This window comes from Dromiciops gliroides, chromosome 3 (assembly GCF_019393635.1).
Source record: "Dromiciops gliroides isolate mDroGli1 chromosome 3, mDroGli1.pri, whole genome shotgun sequence".
In the NCBI taxonomy this organism is placed as follows: domain Eukaryota; kingdom Metazoa; phylum Chordata; class Mammalia; order Microbiotheria; family Microbiotheriidae; genus Dromiciops; species Dromiciops gliroides.
Genome location: NC_057863.1, coordinates 262,209,867 through 262,233,741, shown reverse-complemented (window position 1 = coordinate 262,233,741; position 23,875 = coordinate 262,209,867). Strand labels below are relative to the sequence as shown.

Sequence of the window (23,875 nt, the reverse complement as noted above, 5' to 3'; positions counted from 1 at the left end):
TTTTTGTCTAAGAAAAGCCCTATCTCTGGCATGTGTTAGATTTTCCCCTCCTATTCTAGGCTTCCAGGATAGGGACTTGTGAGCAAGCAAAATAATATCTGCTACTTCCACTTCCAGATCTATATTATAGAACCTTTAAGCACAATAATAAGTTCAGAATAATGGGAATATGAGGCCAGAATATTCCCAAATCTACTTAACACTAAGTAATAAGGGAATTTATGGATGGTCTTACCCATGATGCCAGGTGCTACAGGGCCATACAGGCCCAGATGGACACATCTATGAAATTGGGAAGAGGTAAAGAGAGGGAAACTGTCTCTCAACTGGTTTTGAGGGTAAAAGCAACAAGCAAGAAACAAAGAACATGAATAAGATATTAATTGTTCTTTGATATAGAATGAGTCTTCCCAGGGAATTTTGTCTTTTTAAATTATCTGGTCACAGACAAGAGAATCCCAATGGGCTGTTTCTCTGAGATAAATTAAAGTCCCCATGGAGGTGCTTAAGTGTTGTTGCTTTTCCTTAGAATTCTAAATAAGAAATTCTACCACAGATTCTACTGGGGAGCAAAGTTGAAATCAAATGAGCAAACTCAAGTGAGCAAAGGCACAGCAGTATGTTTGGAGGAATAAGAGCATTCTATTTTAGTTTCAATAGAGATTATGTAGACAGAAAGTACCCTAAGAAAAGACCAGAAAGGAATTCACAGCTTTATCAAGAATCCTCTTTTGTGTCCTGCTATATACATAAAAATGCTTCTTTTTGTATTTAAGTTCAGAATTTAAAAAAAAAACACGTAAAAGACTAGAAAGGTAGGAAGGAGCCAGATAATGAAGGAACTTGTTTATACCAGGATAAAGAATTTACATTTCATGAAGTAGGTAACAAGGTGTTACTGAAGAATTTTAAAGTCTCTGGAGAGAAAGTAAATTTGATGGTGGTCTGAAGGATGATTTTGAAGGACTAAGAGATAAAAGGGATATTAGCATACACTGGGAAATATAGATGATGTAAAAACAAAAACATCAATTAAAAAAAATTAAGGCTTTTCTTAATAGTCTAGGCTGGTGCTAATAAGAATCTAGACCAGGGTGACAGCAGTGGAAATTGAGAAGAGACAGAGTATCTAATAAATTATGCAGAGACCAAAACTTACAAGATTCTCCAGTTTCTTCAGTTCTAAAAATGACCTAGTAACCATTCCAGTATCAGTAGAAGACAGTATATCATAACAAATGATGGGTAACTAAGTTTATGCTTCCAACTTTACAGTCACTTCTTATTTAGTAATTCTCTATTTCTCTCAGCACTTAGAGAATGACAACTAAGAGACCCATCCCTCTGAAAAGGCTTACAAAGTCAACCATTTGACTGGTCCTCATAGAGAAACAAAATAATCCAAAATAATAATTAAACCTCCTACATATGTTAATACATACCACAACTAGGTAACTTGAAAATTTTAAAACATATCCTATACCCAGTGATTTTTACCTAATTTGCTGGGTCACAAACATTGCTATCATTTTTTGTTATTGTTCCATTTCTGACCTAGAAGTCCTAAAGTAACATGAGAACTGTTCTATTAGAACAAGTCACATGACCATCAGTACTCTAAACAAATAGAAGAGCTAGCTTCCAACCAAGGTGAGAAAATACACTTAGTAAGGGAAGAAAGACAAAAGGTATTGCCACTGAAAAATTATTAAAGTTATAAAGAGTCTTACACAAAATGGCTACCATAGAAAAGTGACTTACTGTCAGGGCTAAAACCTGCCATAGGGGCTGACAGATCCAGTCTTAATTCAACAACTTTAAGAATACTATGAAATGGGGGCAGCTAGGTGGCACAGTGGATAAAGAGCCAGCTCTGGATTCAAGAGGACCTGAGTTCAAATCCAGCCTCAGACATTTGACACTTAATAGCTGTGTGACCTTGGGCAAGTCACTTAACCCTCATTGCCCCGCAAAAAAAAAAAAATTAAAAAGAATACTATGAAACATTGATACCTGCTTAATATCTTTTTAAAATATTCAATCACTTCCAATGCAATATGAATAACACATACCTCCCAAATCATTTGTGCTATTCAGTAAATAAAGAACTATAGTGTAATAGTAAAAAAAAAAAACAACCATATAAATATATCTTGTATTGAGTGCAAAAACTTATTTTTATTTTGACATTTTATATTTCTTAACTGTTTTGCTATGTGCCCTCATTATGATATTTAAATGATTTCCTTGTTTAAGGATGTTTTTTAAAAAAACAGTGACATGAAACAAAATGGAAAATTACTAGGCTGAACTATGCCTAACTGATGTCTTTTTTTCTCAGGAATATTCTTTCCTATGTTCACAGCCACAAAAACATCATCGTTAGCAGTCAATTTAACTCAGCTATGACACCTTGTGGCAAAAAACTATTAATGATTCCCAGAAACAGCAAGATTATCCACTGTTTCCAAGACATTTTAATGTAAAATAACAGCTCACATTTATTCAATACTTTAAGGTTTATGAAGTGACAGTCTCAAAACAACTCTATGAAATAATACTGTTAATAAAAATAATGAAAATAAATAAGATCATATTTAGGCAGTCCTTTCTCAGAGCAACCCTGTACAATACACACCCTAATTCATAGATAAAAGGAAACTGAGATTCATGAAGATTAGATTCTATCTAGTAAATATCAGAGACAGGATTCAAACATGTCTTCTAACCATTAGATATTAATATAGCTCTTTCCGCCATCACAAGTAGGTCCTAGAAAAGATCAGGCACCAGGGTCTAGCATTTCATGAGGCAAAAGATCAGATGAAGGGGATCTATAGCAACAAAACCAGTGATATATGAATGGAATCCAAAAAGCACTTGGCCTCTTTATATGAAGAGATGATCATCACTGTGTAGGATTCTACTTCATATATTTAAGCCTTGCAGTTTTTCAGTGTGACTCGGGAGATGCAGCAAAAGGTAACTAAAGCAGCTAGCACTCATATAGCACATTGTGTACATTACATAATTTGATCTTTTCAAGAACACTGGGAGGTAGGAGCTATTATTATTCTCACTTTACAAGTAAGAAAACTGAGGCTAAGAGCCTTGCCTGGGTTTACAAAACTAGTAAACATCTGATGCTGGATTCAAACTAAGGCATTCCTAACTCCAATGTACTGCACCACCTAACTGAAAAATTCTGCTCTGGACCCCTGTTCTTGCTTTCTGTAAAGGCCCACAAGAGAGAGTTCCCCAAAAAAGGAGTTCTAAAATGTCTCAGTGTCAGAATCTAAGAAAAAACATAAGAAAATAGGGATGCCTCCTGAATTGACACCAATCATAAAAGTTTTTAACTAACTTCTTCAAATCATAACAGAAAAAAATCCAAAATTAATATAAGGAACATATTCTGAAAGAAAAAATTTACACTTATAATTTATTCTTTTAGTATGCTGGTTAAAGCCAAAATAACCCCTTGACTACTTGACAAATTAACCAGATTAAAACCCTGTCAACCACTTTCAATACACAAAAGTAATATACACTCTGGCCTCCAAAACAGAAAAACAATTTACTGGTAATAAATCCAGTAATTCTTTTACACAAAAGTATTATACACTCTGGCCTCCAAAACAGAAAAACAATTTACTGGTAATAAATCCAGTCATTCTTTTAACCAAAAATCTGTTTGTTACAAAGAATGCAAGAAGAAAAAAAGAATTAATAATCAGTTCTACAACTGTTATATAACCAAAATCAATTACTTTTCCTCGTTTCCATTAACTTAAGCATTTCTACTAATAATCTAACAACTAAGATAGTACCTTCCTGTTCTACTATAATTATTATCAGTACAGGGGCAGCTAGGTGGCGAAGTGGATAGAGCACCGACCCTGGAGTCAGGAGTACCTGAGTTCAAATGCGGCCTCAGACACTTAACACTTAACTAGCTGTGTGACCCTGGGCAAGTCACTTAACCCTCATTGCCTCACTAAAAAAAAACAAACAAAAAAAGAGAAATTGTCATTTTAAAAAAAAAGAAATTGTCATTTGATCCACCCAACAGTCACATGATACAACGTATTATTTATAAGGAGAAACTTTTTTTGGTGGGATTTTTTTTTCGGGGCAATGAGGGTTAAGTGACTTGCCCAGGGTCACACAGCTAGTAAGTGTCAAGTGTCTGAGGCCAGATTTGAACTCAGGTCCTCCTGAATCCAGGGCTGGTGCTTTATCCACTGTGCCACCTAGCTGCTCTCATGGTGGGATTTTTAAGTTGATTCATATATTCTATTCCCATGGTTGCCAAATAATGGGGGTATCTGCTTAACAAGAAAATATATCCTTTGAGAAAATTTCAAGAACTAATGAGGCCAAAAGAAAAAAGTTAGAAATAAAATTAAAAATAAATTTAAAAAAAAGAACTAATAAGGCAAGATATGTTACCACACGTCCAATGCCTGTACATTCTATAATTTTTTCTATTAAAGATATACTGTAAGACCAATATTACTGAAACTATATTGAAGAGCATAATCTATGGACAAAGATTAAACCAAGAGCCTATAATTAAATATGCTGTGCCTGAAACAACAGTGAAATGATGTCCTGAGTAGAATCCAGGAAGGAGGAGTAGTAACTGACTTACCAAACCACAAAGAAGTTCTCATTTGTAATTAGCCTCTTGTAAAACAGCCTCTTAGAGTTTATAAAGTACTTTGAGACACACTCTCTTAGATGTAAGGAAAAAAAAAATTTCTTTGCCTCTACCTTTGAAGTATACCCTTGCTGAAGTTTCTCTGTTACATGCCAGCAATAGTTTAATGCAAAAAATGGTGAGATAGAGAAATAGCTTTTAAATGGTCATAAAGATCAGTTCTGGCTTGTCTCTAGAAGAGTCCCAGACTCCAGTTTTGCCACATACCTACTTCATAATGTTGGCCAGCCATTATTCTCTTCACAATTAAAATGTTATGGTTGAAGGAATTTTCCAGTACAAATGTTAAAAAAGTCTGGGAACAGCAGACAAGTAGCCCCAACCATTCCTCCTCCTCTCTGAATATCTCATTTGTCACAGGTTCCTAGAAATTTCAGCAAGGTAGTATGAGAAGAATTCATACTTCTCTTCTTGCCCCATTCCAACTCTTCATACCACAGTGAAACGTAGAAGGGTGAGGTGTAAAAAGAAAACTTTATACACAAAATAGATAGTTGTCAAGAGGTAGTAGAGAAAGAGTCAGCCTTGGAGTCAAGAAAACCTAGGTTCATGTCCAGCTTCTGATATATGCTACCTGTGTATCTTTGGACAAGTCCCTTAAGCCTTGGTGATGAGGGCAATTTTCAAATATAATAAATTTTAACCAGTGGAAGAAATGTATATGCCAGGAGTTTTCTATACAGAAGAAATCATAGATCCTCCAAATAATAACCAAAAGAAGATAACTATTACTTTAATCTGACTCTGTCCCTTGCCTAAGGGCTTAGTGAAAAGAACATAAGGTTATTTGATCTGTCAGTCAACAAATATTTGTTAAGCATAGTACCAGTGCAGGGAAGAGAACTAAACATGAAAGATAAACAAAGAAAGGCAAAAATATGGTCCCTGATTTCAAGGCACTTAGAAAAATTCTAGGAGCTGGGAATGTGTAAATAACAATGTAGATACAAAATATATACAGTGTAATGGAAGGTGATCTTAAAGGACTTAGCAGTGGAGGGACCTGGGGAAGGCCTTCTTCAGAAGGTAAATTTAAATTAAAGAATTGGGTTGATATTTTCTCCATTATTAAACAGAACAGGGAAAGCTGAAGGAGTTTTCAGCTACTCAGATCCAAGTGAAAAACAAAATTACAACATCCATCCCTAAAAATTTAAATATTTATACACTGGTTTATAAGAGCCAACTATTCTCAGTTGAAGAATTTTGCTTAAAAACAAAAAAACAAAACAGATCTATTACCAAATCATTAGAAGGGGAAAAAATCCAAACTTTAGATTCTTTTTAAAAATACCCACACCTATAATGGAAGACACACAGCCAATTGCTCTCCAGCTCTCTATCCTGGACTTCCTTTTTATTTTCTCTACTTGCTCCTTTCATATCTATAATTTTGATCATGGCATGCATCTTGCTGTGTAGACCTAGTATTTGTAAAATAGTGACTTCTTTAGTTGCTTCTAGAGTTAAAGCTTTCATTGAAGCCACAGTGATGCCCTTGGGACCCTTAAACTGTACCCACCAAACTTTTCACTCCCTCTCTCCTTAATTGACAGGGACATCTCTATGCCCCATTTTTTCAGCCTTGAAGAAGCTCCAGAAGATGGCGCTTTGGTCCTTTCTTCCCAAAAATAAGAGTGGGGGGGGGAGGAATGTTGTGTGAATGCAGTGGGACCCCAAAAAACCTAAAGACCCCAATCCCCGAAGAATCCTAGAACTTTCCCCGGGGCAGGGGAGGGGGGTTGGAGGGCGGGGTACAGTTCTGCCACCTCAGGAATGGGTATTGCTAAATATGGCCCTAGATGCTGATAAGCAAGGTCTTCAAGATGATATGCAGGGGGTAGCTAGGTGGTACAGTGGATAAAGCAACAGCCCTGGATTCAGGAGGACCTGAGTTCAAGTCTGACCTCAGACACTTGGCACTTACTTGCTGAGTGACCCTGGACAAGTCACTTAACCCTCATGGGGGGGGGGGTGAATGATATATAGGATATGGATGGATGCCACATATTCTACTGATACCCCATTATTCAAAGATCCCCCTCCCAGTTATCTTGCTCTTCCCTCCCCTTTATTTTGTAAACATACAAAAGACCAGGTCTTCTCTCACTCAAGTGAGACAGCTTTACATAGTGATCTGTCTCCCAGCTATATATTCATAATAAATCTTTTTTTTCCTGTGGGAAAAAAACAAACCATACCTTACTAAACTAATGCCCTTGTTTTTTTAAGGATTTCCCACTCCCCATGTGGGCAAGTTGGAAAATAACTCTCTCAGACTGCTCAAATGAGGTAAATGAAAAAGGAATTCCCACCAGTTCAATTACCAGTGTATTCTTTTTTTTTGGGGGGGGGGGGAAGGCTGGGGGGCAGTGAAGGTTAAGTGACTTGCCCAGGGTCACACAGCTAGTAAGTGTCACGTGTCTGAGGCCAGATTTGAACTCAGGTCCTCCTGAATCCAGGGCTAGTGCTTTCTCCACTGTGCCACCTAGCTGCCCCCAAGACTGATTCTTAATGGACAGCTCTCTTGCTTTAGAACTGAAAGATATATCAGGTCATCTAGTTCAACCTCCTCATTTTTCAGATGAAGAAACTGAGGCCCAGAGAGGTCATCTAGTTCAACCTCCTCATTTTTTAGATGAAGAAACTGAGGCCCAGAGAGATTAAGTGACTTACCCATGGTCACACATTTAAGAAGCATTAGTGACAGGATTTAAACCTACCTCTCTGACTCTCTAGTCAGTGTTTTTTTCCACTGTACCATGATACTCTCTCCTATGAAATGTGTTAAGCTGCCAAGGTGACAAAGTACAAATGACAATGACTCACTATTTTTTTTCGCTGGTGACCTTTTTTTAACATTTAACATTTAAATAATCTTTTATTTTCCCCCAATTATATATTAAAAATTTTTTAACATATTTTGAAGTTTTGAGTTCCAAATTCTCTCTCCCTTTCTCCCTTCCTCCTTTGCTCTCCCCCTCCCCTCCCTGAGACAGCAATCTGATATAGGTTATGCATGTGCAATTACCAATGACTCATTTTAAAGGTCACTCATTTCAGAGGCAGCTGTAACTTAGTAGGAAAAAATTAGAGTAAAAAATCTGAGCCCTAATGATTTTACCAACTTGCCTATTTTAAGCAAGACTCTTTGAGTCTGTTTCCTAACCTGTAAAAACATAAATAGTAATCCTTGCACTATTTCTCTCATTAAGTTGTTGTAATAAGTAACTTATGGAGCCCTATTTAAATGGGAGCTAATTTCACATGGGACAAGGAACTCAAAATATCATTTTTGTCCAGACCTATGATTTCATTGCTGTGGGGAACTCCAAGTATGGAAATTAATTATACCAATACAGATCAGCAAGTCATCTGTACCTTTAGTCTTAGAGTTGTCATTCAGTCAGTCAACAAGCATTTAGTAAGCATTTACTATATCCCAGGAATCATGCAAAATACTGAGAATAAAAATAAAGGCAAAAATAGTCTCTGCCCTCAAAGAACTCACATTCTGATGAAGGAGACAACATGCCAACAAGTAAGTACATACAAGACACATATAATAAAGTAGGTGAAAAGTAATCTCAGAGGGAAGCTACCAGGAGGGAGAGATTGAAAGGCCTCCTGAAGGTAAGATTTGTCCTGAGTCTTGAGTGAAACCAGTAAAACCCGGAAATAAAAGTGAGGAGGGAAAGTACTTCAGGCACGGAATGAGAGCCGATGAAAAGACAGAGTTGGGGGCAGCTAGATGGCGCAGTGGTAAAGCACCAGCCCTGAATTCAGGAGTACCTGAGTTCAAATCCGGCCTCAGACACTTGACACTTACTAGCTGTGTGACCCTGGGCAAGTCACTTAACCCCCATTGCCCAGCAAAAAAAAAAAAAAAAAAAGACAGAGTCGGGAGATGCAGTGTTGTGTAGGGCAAGAACATAAGTGTTGCAAAAGCATGAAAAGCATAGGAAAGAATCAAGCAAAAGGAAACTAGAAAGGGCAGCTAGGGGGCGCAGTGGATAAAGCACTGGCCCTGGATTCAGGAGGATCTGAGTTCAAATCTGACCTCAGACACTTGACACCTTCTAGCTGTGTGACCTTGGGCAAGTCACTTAACCCCCATTGCCCTGGCAAAAAATAATAATAATAATAATAAAATTTAAATTTAAAAGATCTTCTAGGTTATTTTGGGGGCAGCTAGGTGGCACAATGGATAAAGCACTAGTCCTGGATTCAGGAGGACCTGAGTTCAAATCTGGCCTCAGATACTTGACACTAGCTCTGTATGACCCTGGGCAAGTCACTTGACCCTCATTGCCCTGCAAAAATAAATAAATAAATAAAAGAGGACTAGAAAGATAAGAAGAGGCCACATTGGAAAGGGCTTTAAATGGCAAACAGAGAATTTTTATATTTGACTCTAGAGGTAAGGGAGCCACTGGAATTTATCAAGCAAAGGGATGGCATTAGTCAGACCTTCAATTTGGGCAGATCACTCTGGCATCTGAGTGAAGGACGAAGTGGAGAAGGAAGAGACTTGAAGCAGGAAGAACAACCAAAAGGCCGGTCAGGAGGTGACGAGAGCCTGCAACAGGAGGTTGGCTAGGAACTGGAGAGAAAAAGATGCATAGAAGAAATGTTGTGACGGTAGAAAATAATGAACCTTGGTAACAGCATGGATTTGTGGAGGCTTGTCTGGGGCTATAACAAGGTAGGTGGCTTACCCATTTATGGTCACATAAATGTTATGTCAGCAGCAGGACTTTAACTCAAATGTTCTTAAGTCCAAGATCAGCCTTTTGACGGACAAAATGAACAAGGTATTTAAAGTTGCTTATATCAAACAATTTGTTATTCAGTCATTTCAGTCATATTCAACTCTTTGTCACTTCATTTGAGGTTTTCTTGGCAAAGATACTGGAGTGGTTTACCATTTCCTTCTCCAGCTCATTTTACAGATGAAGAAACTGAGGCAGAGTTAAGTAATGTGTCCAAGGTCACACATCTGCCTTAAATCTTGATTTGAACTCATGTCCTCCTGACTCCGGGTCCAGCATTCTATCTACTTTGCCACCTAGTGCCTATATTAAACAGCTACAAACCCACAAACGTTTATTAAGCATCATCTAGATTATCAAATACTCTCTCAAATTAACTAAATATATTAGTTTGCCTAGGTAAGTAAATACAATTAATCACTGAACATGTATTAGAAGAGTTCTCTAGCCAAACAAAACCTAAGTCATAAGTTTATCATTACCAAAGCATCATCAACTCAACCAAAGATTTTGGTATCTAATTACATTCAAAGCAACAAAAAATTTTATTCGATATCTTGCAAAAAAAATCAAGAAAGCTGAGGGAGTAGGGGAGAGGAGAGAGAGGAAGAACAAACAGATTCCTAGTAGACAGTCTGGGAATTTCCTTCACCTATCCCCTGTGGCTTAAGAACAGAACATCTTGGTTTCGTGTGTCACTAGGTGGCAGACTTCAGAAGAATGAAATAATCAAAAGCTCTAGTTTCTTAAAAAGATTTCGAGATAGGACAACAATGAAGTTAAAATACAGAAATAAAACGTTTCTCCCTAGTTAACATGTTGGCAAAAGAGGTGCTAAGAGTTTCCTTAAAATCTCAAGAATCACATTTTTGATGTGATTGGTTAGATTGTCCACATATCAAGAAACTACATTTAGAGATGAAAAAAATCCCTTCTCCCCATAATATTATGTTATGTATGCACATACACATATTGACATACATATATACACGTTACATAAATGTGTGTGCACATGTTAAATATATGTATTTGTGTATTATATATACAAAGTATCACTTTAAAGATGAAATCCACGTGGTATGTTTTTTATGGAACAACATATAAATATATTCACTCATATACATATGTGTATATGTGTATATTTCATTTAAAGCTGATAAAAAGAGGAAAAAAGTAAACTTCCCTTGGAATTTACTAGATTAAGTTCACTTATCACAAGTTAAGGTTTTCTAAAAGCACTCACCTCCTCAGCTGTGAACAAGTAAAGAGGAGTCAGGGGAGGGATTTTCTTTAATTCACAATTTAAGCCAAGGACAGTCAGAATCTCCTTAAGGACTTCATATCTGCTAAAATTGCTTGATTTCAACAAATCAAAGGCATCTTGAGTTTGTATTAAAGTGTTGGGAGGCATTTCCAAGTGCACCTAAAGAAAAGAATAGAGAATTAGGATGCTATAAGATAAACACTCATCAGTTAAACAACAAAAAAAAAGTCAACAAACTTATCCAATGATGAGTAATGTTGAAATTTAGAGCCTGAGATAATTAGCTGTTATTTCAATAATAGGCCAATTAAAAAAAAAAAAGCCTTACTAAAACAACAGACAATCTCGTTCTTCTTCCAGGTAAGAGAAGTGCCTGAGAGGTCTTTAATAACATTGCCACAAAGAAGATTTTGAATTTGAGGACTAAGAAAGTCCTCTCTCTACATATGTCAACAAAAGTACTAAAAGCCAAAAAGTTTCTTACTCCCTATGCTGTAAACCAAGATAAAATACCTTAACTAAACCTGAAAGATAAGTCATATTGCCATAAACAACAATGCGCTCCCCCTCAACTAAAAAATTTTTAAGTGCAAAGTAGTATTTGTACACACTCAACCAGCATATATGTTCACGGGGCTGCCATAATGAAGAGACATGCCATTATTTCAGGGGTACCAAAAAAAAGGGCATTTTTTACCTTCCCCAAAATAGTGCCTCCTGGCTGATGATAGATATTTCAAAATCAGACAATTTCTTTATCTTAGGACTCTTGCCCAGTTAAAATACAAATCCCTCTAGGAAGATAACACATAAAGTCTTATCAGTTATATATGCCTTACTGTGAATTGGCATATCATATCTTGTATCTGTCCAGAGAACAGGTTTTTTTCAAGGTGGGGAAGTGGGATGGGGTTCATAACTGGGAAGAGAGAAAGGGAAGAAGAAAGTGGTAGAGAGAGCTCAGGGTTATTGCTGCTGGAGAAGAACTTACAAAGCCCCTGCTTCATAATTGATCACTGTCGTCATCATTACTGTTATTATTGTAAAATTGAGTCCAGGAATATGTATTTTACTTTGTTTTTTTGGTAGTTCTCTCTGGCCTAGAGTTTTATAAACTCTTCGGTCATACCTGAAACAATTATGAAGCAGGGGCTTCATAGTTCTTCTCCAGCAACATTAACCTTGAGCTTTCTCTACCACTTTCTTCTTCCCTTTCTCTCTTCATAATTGTTTCAGGTATGACTGAAGAGTTTATAAAACTCTAGGCCAGAGAGAACTACCAAAAAACAAAGTAAAATACATATTCCTGGACTCAGTTTTACAATAGTAACAGTGATAATGATGACGACAATGATCAAGATGATGAAAATAATGATGACAGCCAGCATTTATATATCAATTTTAAGGATGGCAAAGCATTTTATAAATATGATCTTATTTTATCTTCACAACACCCTTAAGAGGTAGGTGCTAATATTACCACTACTTGACAGATAAGAAAACTAAGGAAAAACAAGGTTAAGTGGCTTTCCCAGGGTCACCCAGCTAGTAAATACTGTGGCTGAATTATAAACTCAGTGCTTCCTGACTCCAGTTCCAGCACCCAATCTACTGTACTTCCTAGCTACTTTACAAATACACACATACAAACATTCATGTCTGAAATAAATGCAACCTATCTAGTCATAAGCATAAATGCTAAAAGTTGAGACTAACCTGGTAGAGCTTTATATACAAAGTACTTACAGGAACTTAAGGGCCCTTCCACCTCTAAGTCTATGAAGTTCCATGGCTTATGTTCTCTTGGTACAGGACAACCTCTATACCTCAGTGAGGTTTTGGAATAGAACTTGGGAGAACAGGGGGTACTATGTGTGAATTATTTCTGCACAAAATGGGGAAAAAAGGATCCCCATTGGTTAGCTGAGATGACTTGAAGGAAAAAAACAGGTAAAAAAGGAATTCATCAAAACTTTAAACTGGGGGGGGGGGGGATCTTTTTATACCTGTTTCAATAAAATTGGCTCTCTTTGTTATTTCATGGATTTTGTTTTATGCCTTTAAAAATATTATTCTGAGAAAGAGTCCACAGACTTTAAAAGATTGACAATGGGGTGGTCCATGACCAAAAGAAGTCTAAGTACCCCTGTCTTAGGGAAGGAGTGACACTTTCAAATCTCCCTCTTTCCACCAGCTCTCAATTTCAATGAACTAATCATAAATGTTTTTTAAAAAGCTAAAGTCATGGGTTGGTGTTTTTAATAAAGTCCTAAATCCCTAACTTCCAAAATGTGTTCTGAGAGCAATACACATTCAGCAGTTATTAAACTGCACGTACTCTTTGACCTGTAATACTGCTACTAGGTCCATACTCTAAAAAAGATAAAGAAAAAAAGAAAAGGATCCATATGCACAAAAATATTTATAGCAGCTCTTTTCATGGTAGCAAAGACGAAGAGGTCATAGTATATAAATGTGATAACATATTCTTATGTCATAAGAAATGGTGACAGGGATAGTTTCAGAGAAACCTGAGAAGACTTATGATTTGATGCAAGGTGAAATATGCACAGTATAGCTCAAAACATATTTTCTTTTCTTTCTGTTATTTCTTTTTTTGGACATAGCTAATTTGGGAATTTTGCTTGATCATACATATTTATAATAGGTTGTTTTTCATGCCTTTTCAGTAAGTGGAGAAGGGGGAGGTAGGGGGGAGAGAATTTAGAACTGAAAAAAAAATAAAATAAAATAATTTTAAAATAAGATTAAAAAAAAATACAGTCAGCCCAATTCCCTATACCTTATGGTGATAATCACTTATATTCAGAATGATAAGCCTGAAGCATTGCAAAACACTAAACCAAAGAAAGGATCATGTTCTCTGTGCTCTTCTTCCTAATTCAAGAAAGTAGACTGATATATTTTGGAAACATATTCCACATGAAAGCTTGAAATACAATGGGTTTCCTAATTAATCCTCAATTAACCAAAAAGTTATTTCAAACATCTCCCCAATTTAAAGGATTTGGATTATTCAAGATGTATGCACAATATGAAAAGTAATCTAGAGTAAACCCACTGTTCAACATGACCCAAGGAAAAACCCTCGGTTTCAATTGAGTCAAAATGATCCTCAAAATGCAAACTTTCTCAACCTTTTTAAGGCAAAAGCCCTAGAAAAAGTTAAACTTCTCACAGGCTCTGTCCTTAATACCTGGCAAAGAATAGCTTCTCCTCCATTTGTTCCAAACGGCAAATGAACAATCGTCCTGTCTTTGTCTATGTTTTCTAAGTAACCCTTGAGCTTTCCGGGACTGAAAAGCTCCCCAGTGTCTTCTTCATAAATGCTGCCACTGGTCAAGACATTCAGTTTCATTTCATTGTGATCAGCCTTGGAAAAAACCAGTGTCTGAATGGTCTTCTTCAGTTCCTCTTTGCTTCTCAGCTGTAGCCCACCAAATGTGAAAGAGGAAGATAGCCCCAAAACCTTCCCACCTTGGGACAAGTACACCATGAACTGCTGGTAAATTGCTTCAGAAATGGGCTCCTCTGTAGCAATGATCAATAATAAACAGTTATGTACCCATGGATCACTGAGCACAGTCTTCTTCTTCAGGTGGTAGATTGTGTAACTGTTAGTGTCAACACAGTCAGCTAGAATGGAACGGAGCTGCTGGAATTTTTGATGTGCCTCCTGGGGGTCAGAGCCCACAAAGAGTAAAATATTTGGTGGCTTCCCAGTCAGATTGACTCTCGTCCCTTGGCAGGCTGTGTCAACACTGCCCTCTGGGCTGCTACTGAAATCATTAGGAAGATCAGGAATGTCTTCTGCAGATGCAAATCGGACAGATTCTATGGTGCTGCTTTCTAGTTCCAAACATTCATGGCAGCTTGAGAGATGCAAGTGATGATGGTGCTCATCAAAGTCAACTCCCTTTTCTGTTGCATTGGTGGGTTCTTCCTGTGAAGCACTTCCTTTCTTCTGATTATACTCCTCATCTTGAACCTTTTGGTCATCACTGTCTAAATGCTTTGTCCCTTCCCATTCAGGTTTGACTTTAAAAGGTAAAGTTGAGGTCAATTCTTCTACTTCTGTGATCTTGGATGATGTCAACTCCTGCAGCTCTTTCAGCATGGAGTCCTGAAGATGTACAGCTAGGGCATGAGGAGAAAAGAATTGTTTTTATTTTTGCTGACAAAATTCTTTTCAATGCATCTGCTAAATTCCCAGTGCATTCCAAAGTGAACCCCCCACATTATACTATCTTCAAGAAGTTAGGTGAAACACAAAAAAAACTGCCATCAACATTCCGTGCAACCTTTGTTCAAAGGAAGGACAAGTATAGAAAGGTTTTATAAAGTTAGTTGCATCAACATTCAATGAATTTGTTCTATTTAAAGTTGGAAAAAAGACAATAATAAAATTTTTAGGTTCAGAATTTTAGACTACTCAAATTTTATGCCAAAATCACATTTTCCATGCTAAAGCAATACAACCCAAGGTAGGTATTTCACTTTTTCATTTACTCATAACCTCATTTCAACAACACAATATACCCAAGGAACTTCCCACACACATTAAATGGCAAATATCCATACTGCTTTTTCTTATATAAAATCACACAAATTTGAAGCTAAAACTATCCCCAAAACCTATACAAAGTGATTCAAAACTAAATTAACAGAACCATAACTGTAAACATTGACTACAAGTACAAATAACAAAAAAAAAAGATAGAACAAATGGAAGAGAAAAGAGAGAAAACCAAAAAAGCAAGCACCTAGAAGGAAACATGGAACAAAAGAAGCTTTTCACTGGTTTGACTGCTGTTAGTTCATTTCATTCAAACTTTAAAAATGCCAAGGATTTTAGGTAAGAGTTTACACATTTTGTACATCTGCTCATTTGTTTTTATTGTTGGTTATTAAGTTTATAATTTTAAAAAGGAATAAAAAGAAAACACTGCTCATAGGCTTTGGAGTCAAAAGACCCAGGTTTGAATCCTATCTCTGACATTTACCATATGTGTGACCTTGGGCTAGTTACTTGACCTCTCTGGGTGTCAGTTTCCTTATCATCTATCAAATAAGGGGAGGTGAGCCAGATATCCTCTGAAATCCTTTCCAGCTATAGACCTATTATTCTAAAGTCCAAAAATGTTTTGTAGAAATGGTTCTTTTTGGGGGCAGCTAGGTGGCGCAGTGAATAAAGCACTAGCCCTGGATTCAGGGGGACCTGAGTTCAAAGCCCGCCTCAGACACTTGACACTTACTAGCTGTGTGACCTTGGGCAAGTCACTTAACCCTCATAGCCCTACCAAAAAAAAAAGAAATGGTTCTTTTTAATATTTGCTGGGCACTTTAATTTAAAATTTATATACCCCAAACCAAAAAGCAAAGCAATTTACACAAGTTCGAGGTCCTTCACAATGACAGATACCTGTTCAAGACCTAAATTCACTAGGACCATAAACTCTTCCAAATTAAGGAAGAAACATTATCAAACTACACTAAATTAAATAAAGATTTTGGGATTGAAAACAAAACAAAACCAAACAAAACTTTTCCAAAAACACTTTAAAAACAACATTGAAAGGGGCAGCTAGATAGCGCAGTGGATAGAGCACTGGCCCTGGAGTCAGGAAGACCTGAGTTCAAATCCAGCCTCAGACACTTAACACTTACTGGCTGTGTGACCCTGGGCAAGTCACTTAACCCCAATTGCCTCACCAAAAAAACAAAACAAAAAAAACCCAACATTGAAAGAAAATTTCAAAAAACTAAAATCCAAGACACCAAGTTTAGAGATGCCAGCAACTGCTATAACTTCAATCAAACTTGTGGATTAAGAAGGAGAACAAAGTAGCTAAGAAATGGTTTTAAGTGAGAAATATTCTAACGGCAAAAATAACATGGCTTCTGAATTTAAAGACAACACTCTAGAAAGGACAGCAATAGGAAGTCCACTTTAAGGGTATTCTGTAAGCTTTTCAATTAAGCATAATAAATCAACCAGTTCACAAGCTTTATGAAACACATATTATGTGCTGGGCACACTGGACGTAGAAAGAAAAAGTAAAAACAGTTGCCACCCTTGAGAGGTTTACATTCTAACAGGAAGAAAACATATATGAATGAGTCTATACAAGAGCGATACAGAGTAGAAAAGAGAATTAGAAGGTAAAACCTTATGCAGGATGTGGCACTTGGGCTGAATTATAAATGAAGCCGGGGATTCTAGTGTCAAGGGCTGAAAGAGAAAGCATTAAAATACTATACAAGAAAAGAATCTTATACAAGTTAAATGTTTTGTTTTGGGATTTTTTTCCCCAAGGCTTACAAGAGTCTGAAATAAATTGAAAATACTCACTGGTTTCAAATCTTAGTAACTAAAGGAAAAAATAGTTCTTTGGGCTAAAATAACTTATTACCGGTTACTATTATGAAACCACTCATGAAGATACTTACAGACAATCTTTTGTGGTACCATTCCATTATCCATCTGGAGCCTGTTTTCCATGAATGCAATGCCCAACTTGCTGAAATTATCTATACTTGCTTCTGCAAATAGCTTATAAGGCTCACCAGGTCTGCAGGCTAATGGCAAACAACAGTCTGACCACTTTACAATCTAAAGGGAGATAGAAATAAAAGAGAGAAGAAATAAAAAACAAGAGATTAATGTAGACACTTTAAAGAAAAAAAATCTTTTCCCCATAGAACCAACCTATGAGGAATATTTTGGCTCTGCCAAAATTATAACCTAACAGCATTAATTACTGTGAATGACTGTAGTTTAACTTTCCCAAATGCAGAAATGGTTTCATTATGCAAGCCTGATCTTTCTATTTAAAATCACAGTTTACAAAGAAACAAGTGAAATCTTTTGACTCCAAAGAAGGAAATCCTGAGCCAAGAGAACAAAGAGCAAGCCAAGGATGGTGACCGGGCATGGTCAAGGCTTTTATCCTCTTGATGGAGGTAGATGATTATACATTGATCAAAGCTAATTGGTTAGCATCATTCAATTCCACTGGTTGACATAACTTGAGGGTGGTCCAAATTAAAATGAACTCACAGAAGACAACAGGGAAAAGAATACAAATATCCTCGCTTAAACTGCACAGGGCAAAGTCATTATCTAGGTGTGGTTTAATCCTATCAGTCCTTCAAAGAACTAGACAAAAGAATCTATCCCCATTTCTTTAGTTCCCTGGTCTAGCCCCAAACAAGATTAGAACTTCCTCAAGAATTGGACTTTCTTGAGGGCAGATAGGTGGCAGTGGATAAAGCACCAGCCCTGGATTCAGGAGGACCTGAGTTCAGATCCAGCCGCAGATACTTGACACTTACTAGCTGTGTGACCCTGGGCAAGTCACTTAACCCTCATTGACCTGTGAAACAAAACAAAAAGAATTGGTCTTTCTTGAGTTGGGGGGGAGGGGCCTGATCGGGGTCCTCCCAAGAAATTCATTATTAATAATTATTTTCTCACAGTGATGTGGCCCCCCCACCCCCGTAATTGATCAGATTGATTGTGAGGTGTCCCAAAGAATTACAAGACTTGGGGACTCAGTTTCCCAAGTTTTATTGCAATACTGTGAGTGATCACAGGGAGATCATCACCATGGAGATTGGTGTCTCCAATAAGGGGAAGAAGAATAGTCATATTTATAGTGAGAAAAAGTAGGTTATCTCCTTATTATCTTAATCTCCTCCTTGTGGGAGGTTCATGGGGAATCTTATCCTAATTTAGACTTCCAGAGGTCCTAAGACAACCTCCAAAGCGGGTACCTTTTTCCTTGGAGGTGTGTTTTTGACATTTGGTCCTTTCTGCGCATGTCCCTAAAGACATACCTCAACTTGCCAAGGTCAGAGTATCTCTGGGTTTTTGATCTCTCTTTACTTAGGCCTGGTTTCCAGGTGTCCTGTCATCTATTTTAAACATTTCTATTGTTGATTACCAGTTAGGGTCTCTGTGACCTGTCTCTGTTGATAGTGAGGCTGGATAGGGACAAACCCTCTTGGTTACTGTAAGAACACAAACCTTAGTTTCTCTGTTAACTCTTTTAGGTACTATTAATAAGGACTCAAGCCTTAATTTATCCATTAACCCCTTTTTGCCTCCTCCATCAATAGTACATAATCATACTTCAGTTATTCAGGACTAACAACACTATGTATAGACCCTCCAAGTAGGCTCTTTATTACTGCTGTGGTAAAATATGAAAGTTTTTAACAGTCGGCTAGGATAACTGAAAGACGCCAGTTTTTCAAGGACCACCCTTTTGGGGAGGAGATGAACAGTCCGCCTGCTGCGCATGTCAGACTGCCTGCCGGGTTTTTTGACTTCCGGGGTGGAGAGAAGGGGAGTAGCCTTTTTTGCCGGCTTGGCGGGACTCCGGGCGCCCGGCACAGACGGTCTGACTCACTCCAAAGGTGGCCTAAATCGGTTTGGTGAGTTTTTATAAGGAATATAGACTAAGCCTAGATTTAAGACGATTTGTACTGTATTTCTGTTTTCCTATCCTTCTAATCAACAACACCTTATATACAATAAAGGCTCTATCTAGAAAACCAGAAGCTTCTTCCATTTACTAGTCTGGGAGATGAATTAAGGGAAGGGTTAAGTAGGGGAGATTTATGATCTAATATCCAATTTTAAATCTCACACTGCCCTATTCCTATTTTTGCCTCTTGCTATGTTACAAAGTCACATTTCCTCCAAAATGATAGGGAAAGATATAAAGAAGTTAAATTCAAATGCTAATTGTTAGGAGCTGTGATAAAAGCTTTGGGAAAAATTTAAATGATGAAATAAAGTGATTAGAGATTATCTGCAGAGTTCACAATAGTACTCCTATTACTAGAGGGTAAGCCTTACAACCCAGGAGGAGACTGTGATTGCTGGCATGAACAAGAGTTTCAAGAACCCCAATAAGGGGCAGCTAGGTGGTGAAGTGGATAAAGTACCGGCCCTGGATTCAGGAGGACCTGAGTTCAAATCTGACCTCAGACACTTGACACTTACTAGCTGTGTGACCCTGGGCAAGTCATCCTCATTGCCTCACCCAAAAAACCCCAAAAAATCCTCCAAGGAAGGGGGACTCACTACATTTCAAAACAATCCACTCCACTTTGGAACAATTGAAGGGTCCCAGTAAAGTTTTCCTACCCAAAATATTTCAATTCTACAATTTAACACTGAGACAACTATCCCTTTCAGTTACATATGACGTTTTCCTTTTCAAGAGCACAAATACCCCTCTGGAAGAGGAAGTATCCACTAGACAATTATCAGATGATTGATTCCCTCCTAGACAGAGAGGCATATAAGCACAGGATAACTAAAGTAAATGCTGAAGGGAGAAAGCTGCAAATCCTTTTTTCTTTTTTTACAAAAGAAAAAAAAGTCATGCCCCTTCCCCATACTTTTCATAAAACAAGCAACATCATTTCATTTGCTTGTATTTTTTTTACACCTTTTCTTTTTTTAGGCTGCCTGCCTCAGTTTCCTCATTTGTAAAATGGGACTAATAATAGTACCTACCTCCCAGGGTTACTGTGAGGATCAAATAAAATAATATTTGTAAAGTGCTTTGCAAATCTTAAAGGGAGCAAAGGTAGCACATTGAAGAGATAGGAATGAGAAAGGTGGGGGGAGGGGAAGAGAAGTGGAAGGGAGAGACAGTTACATGGTCACATACTTTAGAATAATCACCTTGGCAGCCTTGAGTGGAAGGGGAATTAGAGTAGAAAGAGATCTTTTTTTCAGGCCAGGAAACCAGTTAGAAAGCTATTGCAATAGTCTAGATGAAAAGTGATGAAAGCCTAATAAAATTGTGTTGTGGTTCTGTGAGTGGAAAAAAGATGTATATGAGCTATGCAATACCATACTAAAGAGGTGAAGGATAGATAATTCCAAAGGCCTGAAAATGCTCTCTCATTCCCCACCCCACCCCCAACTCCACTATCACGTCCTTATTCTTAGAAGCTAAACTGTTCCAAATGGACCCCTAAGATCTCATTAACTTAGGTTTTTGGTTGTCGCATCGCACTGTTGACTCACATTGAACTTATAATCCACTAAAACTCCCAGTCTTTTTTTCTGAATGGATGCCTAACCATAATTCCCCCAATACTACTATACTTGTGAAGTTGATTTTTCTGTCCAAGTGCAAGACTTGATGTCACTATTGAATTTCTTCTTCTTGGCTCAATGCCCTACCTCTCGTCAAGATCCTTTTGAATCTTGTCATTCAGTGGGTTAACTATGACTCCCAATTTTGTGTCATCTGCAAATCCGACAGGTTATACCATTTATGTCTTTTTCAGTCATTGATAAAAATGTTAAACAATGGAGGGCCGAGCACAGACCTACTGACACCAAATAACTAGTTATGAATATATCTTTATGTTTTATTGTCTGTTCTCTATCTCTCCATCTTCTCCACAGAAATAATATATTTGTCAAAAGCTTTGCTCAAAGCAAGATAAGGCAATAAGCATTTATTTGCACAGGCACTGGGAAACACTAGGGAAACAAATACAAGCTAAAAGAAATACAGTCCCTGACCTTAAGGAGTTCCTCCAAAAGATCTTTAAAGGGGTGAGATGGGAGAGATAAAGGTACTTGAATCAGGGGCATGGTGCTGAAGTCCAGAAAGTCAGAAGCACAGACAGAAGGAGAATAAAGATTGGCTTGCCTGGACCCCTGCACAAAATGGAGAGCTGAGGAGGAACTGATCAGTGGGATAAGGGAGCGAATTTTGCAGAGGAATATTTCAGAGTGAAAAGACCACAAAAGTTGATGAATGGTTTCAGGTGAGAATAATAAAGACATAGTATAGTGTTGAAGTCTGGAAAGTCTGAAACATAGTGGAGAGGGGCAAAAATGCTCAAATTAAGATAAACTATATCTACACGATTTCCTTCACTGACTAGTTTAGTAAGCAATCTGTCAAAAGGGAGCTAAAATTAGACTGAAATCACCTGTTCTTAATGAAAATAGGCTGGTTCTCTGTAATTTTTTACTTCCCTTTCTAGACATTCACAAACTATTTCTTTAATGATTCTTTTCAGAGTTTTCCCAAGAATTAAAGTGGAGCTCACTACATTTTAGTAAGATTACTGCCCCTTTCCAATACTGTAGTAACTCTCCTGTTTTCTCAAACAGTGGCTCAGTAACATTCGTCAGTGTTTTCAGTACTCAAGAATGTCATGCTCTCAGCCAGGTGACCTGAATTCATCAAGAGTAGCTAGGTGCTCAATTACAATCTTCCTTACTTATCTTGGATATCAATTTCCTATTAGTCATTTTTGTTCTGTCGATTCCAGTCAAATAAAACTTTGCCATCCTTGTCAGTTATCACTGTGCCATGCCCTTCACCAGGCAAAGAGTCTGTCCTTGGATCCTCCTTCTGCCGACACAAGTTAAAAAACAAACTTTGTTGTTGCCCTTGATTTTTCTCATTAGCTCGTTCTGAGATTTTGCATTCCTGACACTATTTTTTCATGACCATTCTTCATTCACATATTCGTTTGTTATCTGGCATTGCTTCCATTTTCTGTAAATTTCTTTTAGAATTTAAGTAGATTTGTGAGTTCTCTGTGCATAAACATTAGTCTCTTTTTGCTCTTCAAAGGAATCATTTCCCTTTGTGTCTTCAAATTTTCATTCTTGAGCCTCTTCCATCCTTTCTGGGTTAATTTCTCCTGAAGCATTTTTTCCATGGATCTTATCTTTTCTTTGAAACCTTTGAAATCCATTTCCTGAAAATTTAGGGTGTATGTTAAGACTATGCCCAGATTTCTTCTCCTCCATCACAAGCTGGAGAATAGAAAGTCACTTTCTCCCTGGATTCTCATCATTTCTGCCTCCAGCAACCAGTTCCTGTTAGCAAGAATCAGATACAGAGGAGAATTTCCCCTTGTTGGTTTCTCCACTTTTTGAAGGATGAAATTATTGATATGGGTCTGGGGTAAATCTCCTTGAGAGGCTAAACTATAGGACAAACACACCTAAGAAGTAAGGGAAATATAAGTCCATTAAGCAATGTATTTCAGCAAAAACAACTGACCTGAAACAAACTGAGTTGAGATATTTAAGAATCACCGGACTTTCTGAAACCCATGACCAAAAAAATAGCCTAGACATCATATTTCAAGAAATTATAGGAAAGTGGCAACAAGATGGCTGAGTAGAAGCAACAGAGCTGGAAGATAGTGTTGGAGATAATGAGTGACTGAGTCATGAAGAAATTGCTCTACGTATTCTTCTGTAACAAAGATGGAAACTGATCCACCTACTCTCTTTGGGCCACATCTCTTTTGGGGCACACACAGTGTTTTCTCTACTATGAATTCACACTAGCAACAATCAATAGTGGCTAGAATTCCATGGCAGTGGGAACATGTGCTTCCCCTGGTAAGCCTGTATTTCTGTCAACTTTCTCCTTTATGTTTGTTTTTGTTTAGTTATTCCTAAAACTGTATTTTATAAATTAATTGCTATTATACCAGTTTGGTTTTTTTAAAGTAATAAACATTTTAATTTATAGTTTTGGGTTCCAATTTTTATCCCTCCTTCCCTCCCTCCCCTGCCCCCTACCTGAGGTGATAAGCAATCAGATATGCATTATACATGTATGATTATGTAAAACATTACTATATTAGTAATTTTGTATATGAAAACTTCAATAAAAGAAAAAAATGAAAGAAAGTGGAAAAATAGCATGCTTCAATCTGTGTTCCATCAATATCAGTACCTTCTTTGGAGGTAGATAGTATGTTTCATTAATAGTCTTTTGGGATTGTCTTGGATCAGTATATTGTTGAGAATAGTTAAGTTGTTCACAGTTTTTCCAGCAAGCAATATTGCTGTCTCTGTGCACAATGTTCTCTTGGTTTTGTTCACTTCACTATATATCATTTCACACATGTCTTTCCAGGCCTTTCTGAAATTATCCTGCTTGTCATTTCTTATAGCAAAATAAGATTCCATCACCATCATATACCACAGCTTGTTTAGCCATTCCCCAATTGATGGGCATTCCTTTGATTTCCAATTCTTAGCCACCACAAAAAGAGCTGCTAGAAATATTTTGTACAAAT

The 23,875-nt window shown here is 37.3% G+C and overlaps 1 protein-coding gene across 2 annotated transcripts in view; it reads right to left on the bottom strand.

Moving 5' to 3' along the window:
• HLCS (holocarboxylase synthetase) overlaps positions 1-23,875 on the bottom strand; it is a 235,821-nt gene that overhangs the window by 184,235 nt on the left and 27,711 nt on the right. For both annotated transcript variants that reach the window (XM_043992886.1, XM_043992885.1), the window contains exons 3-5: positions 17,231-17,393; positions 13,977-14,917; positions 10,739-10,918 (exon numbers count right to left, since the gene is read on the bottom strand). In XM_043992886.1, coding sequence (XP_043848821.1) covers positions 10,739-10,918; positions 13,977-14,917; positions 17,231-17,282 — 1,173 coding nt within the window. In that variant the 5' untranslated portion in view covers positions 17,283-17,393. The remainder of the gene's footprint in view (positions 1-10,738; positions 10,919-13,976; positions 14,918-17,230; positions 17,394-23,875) is intronic.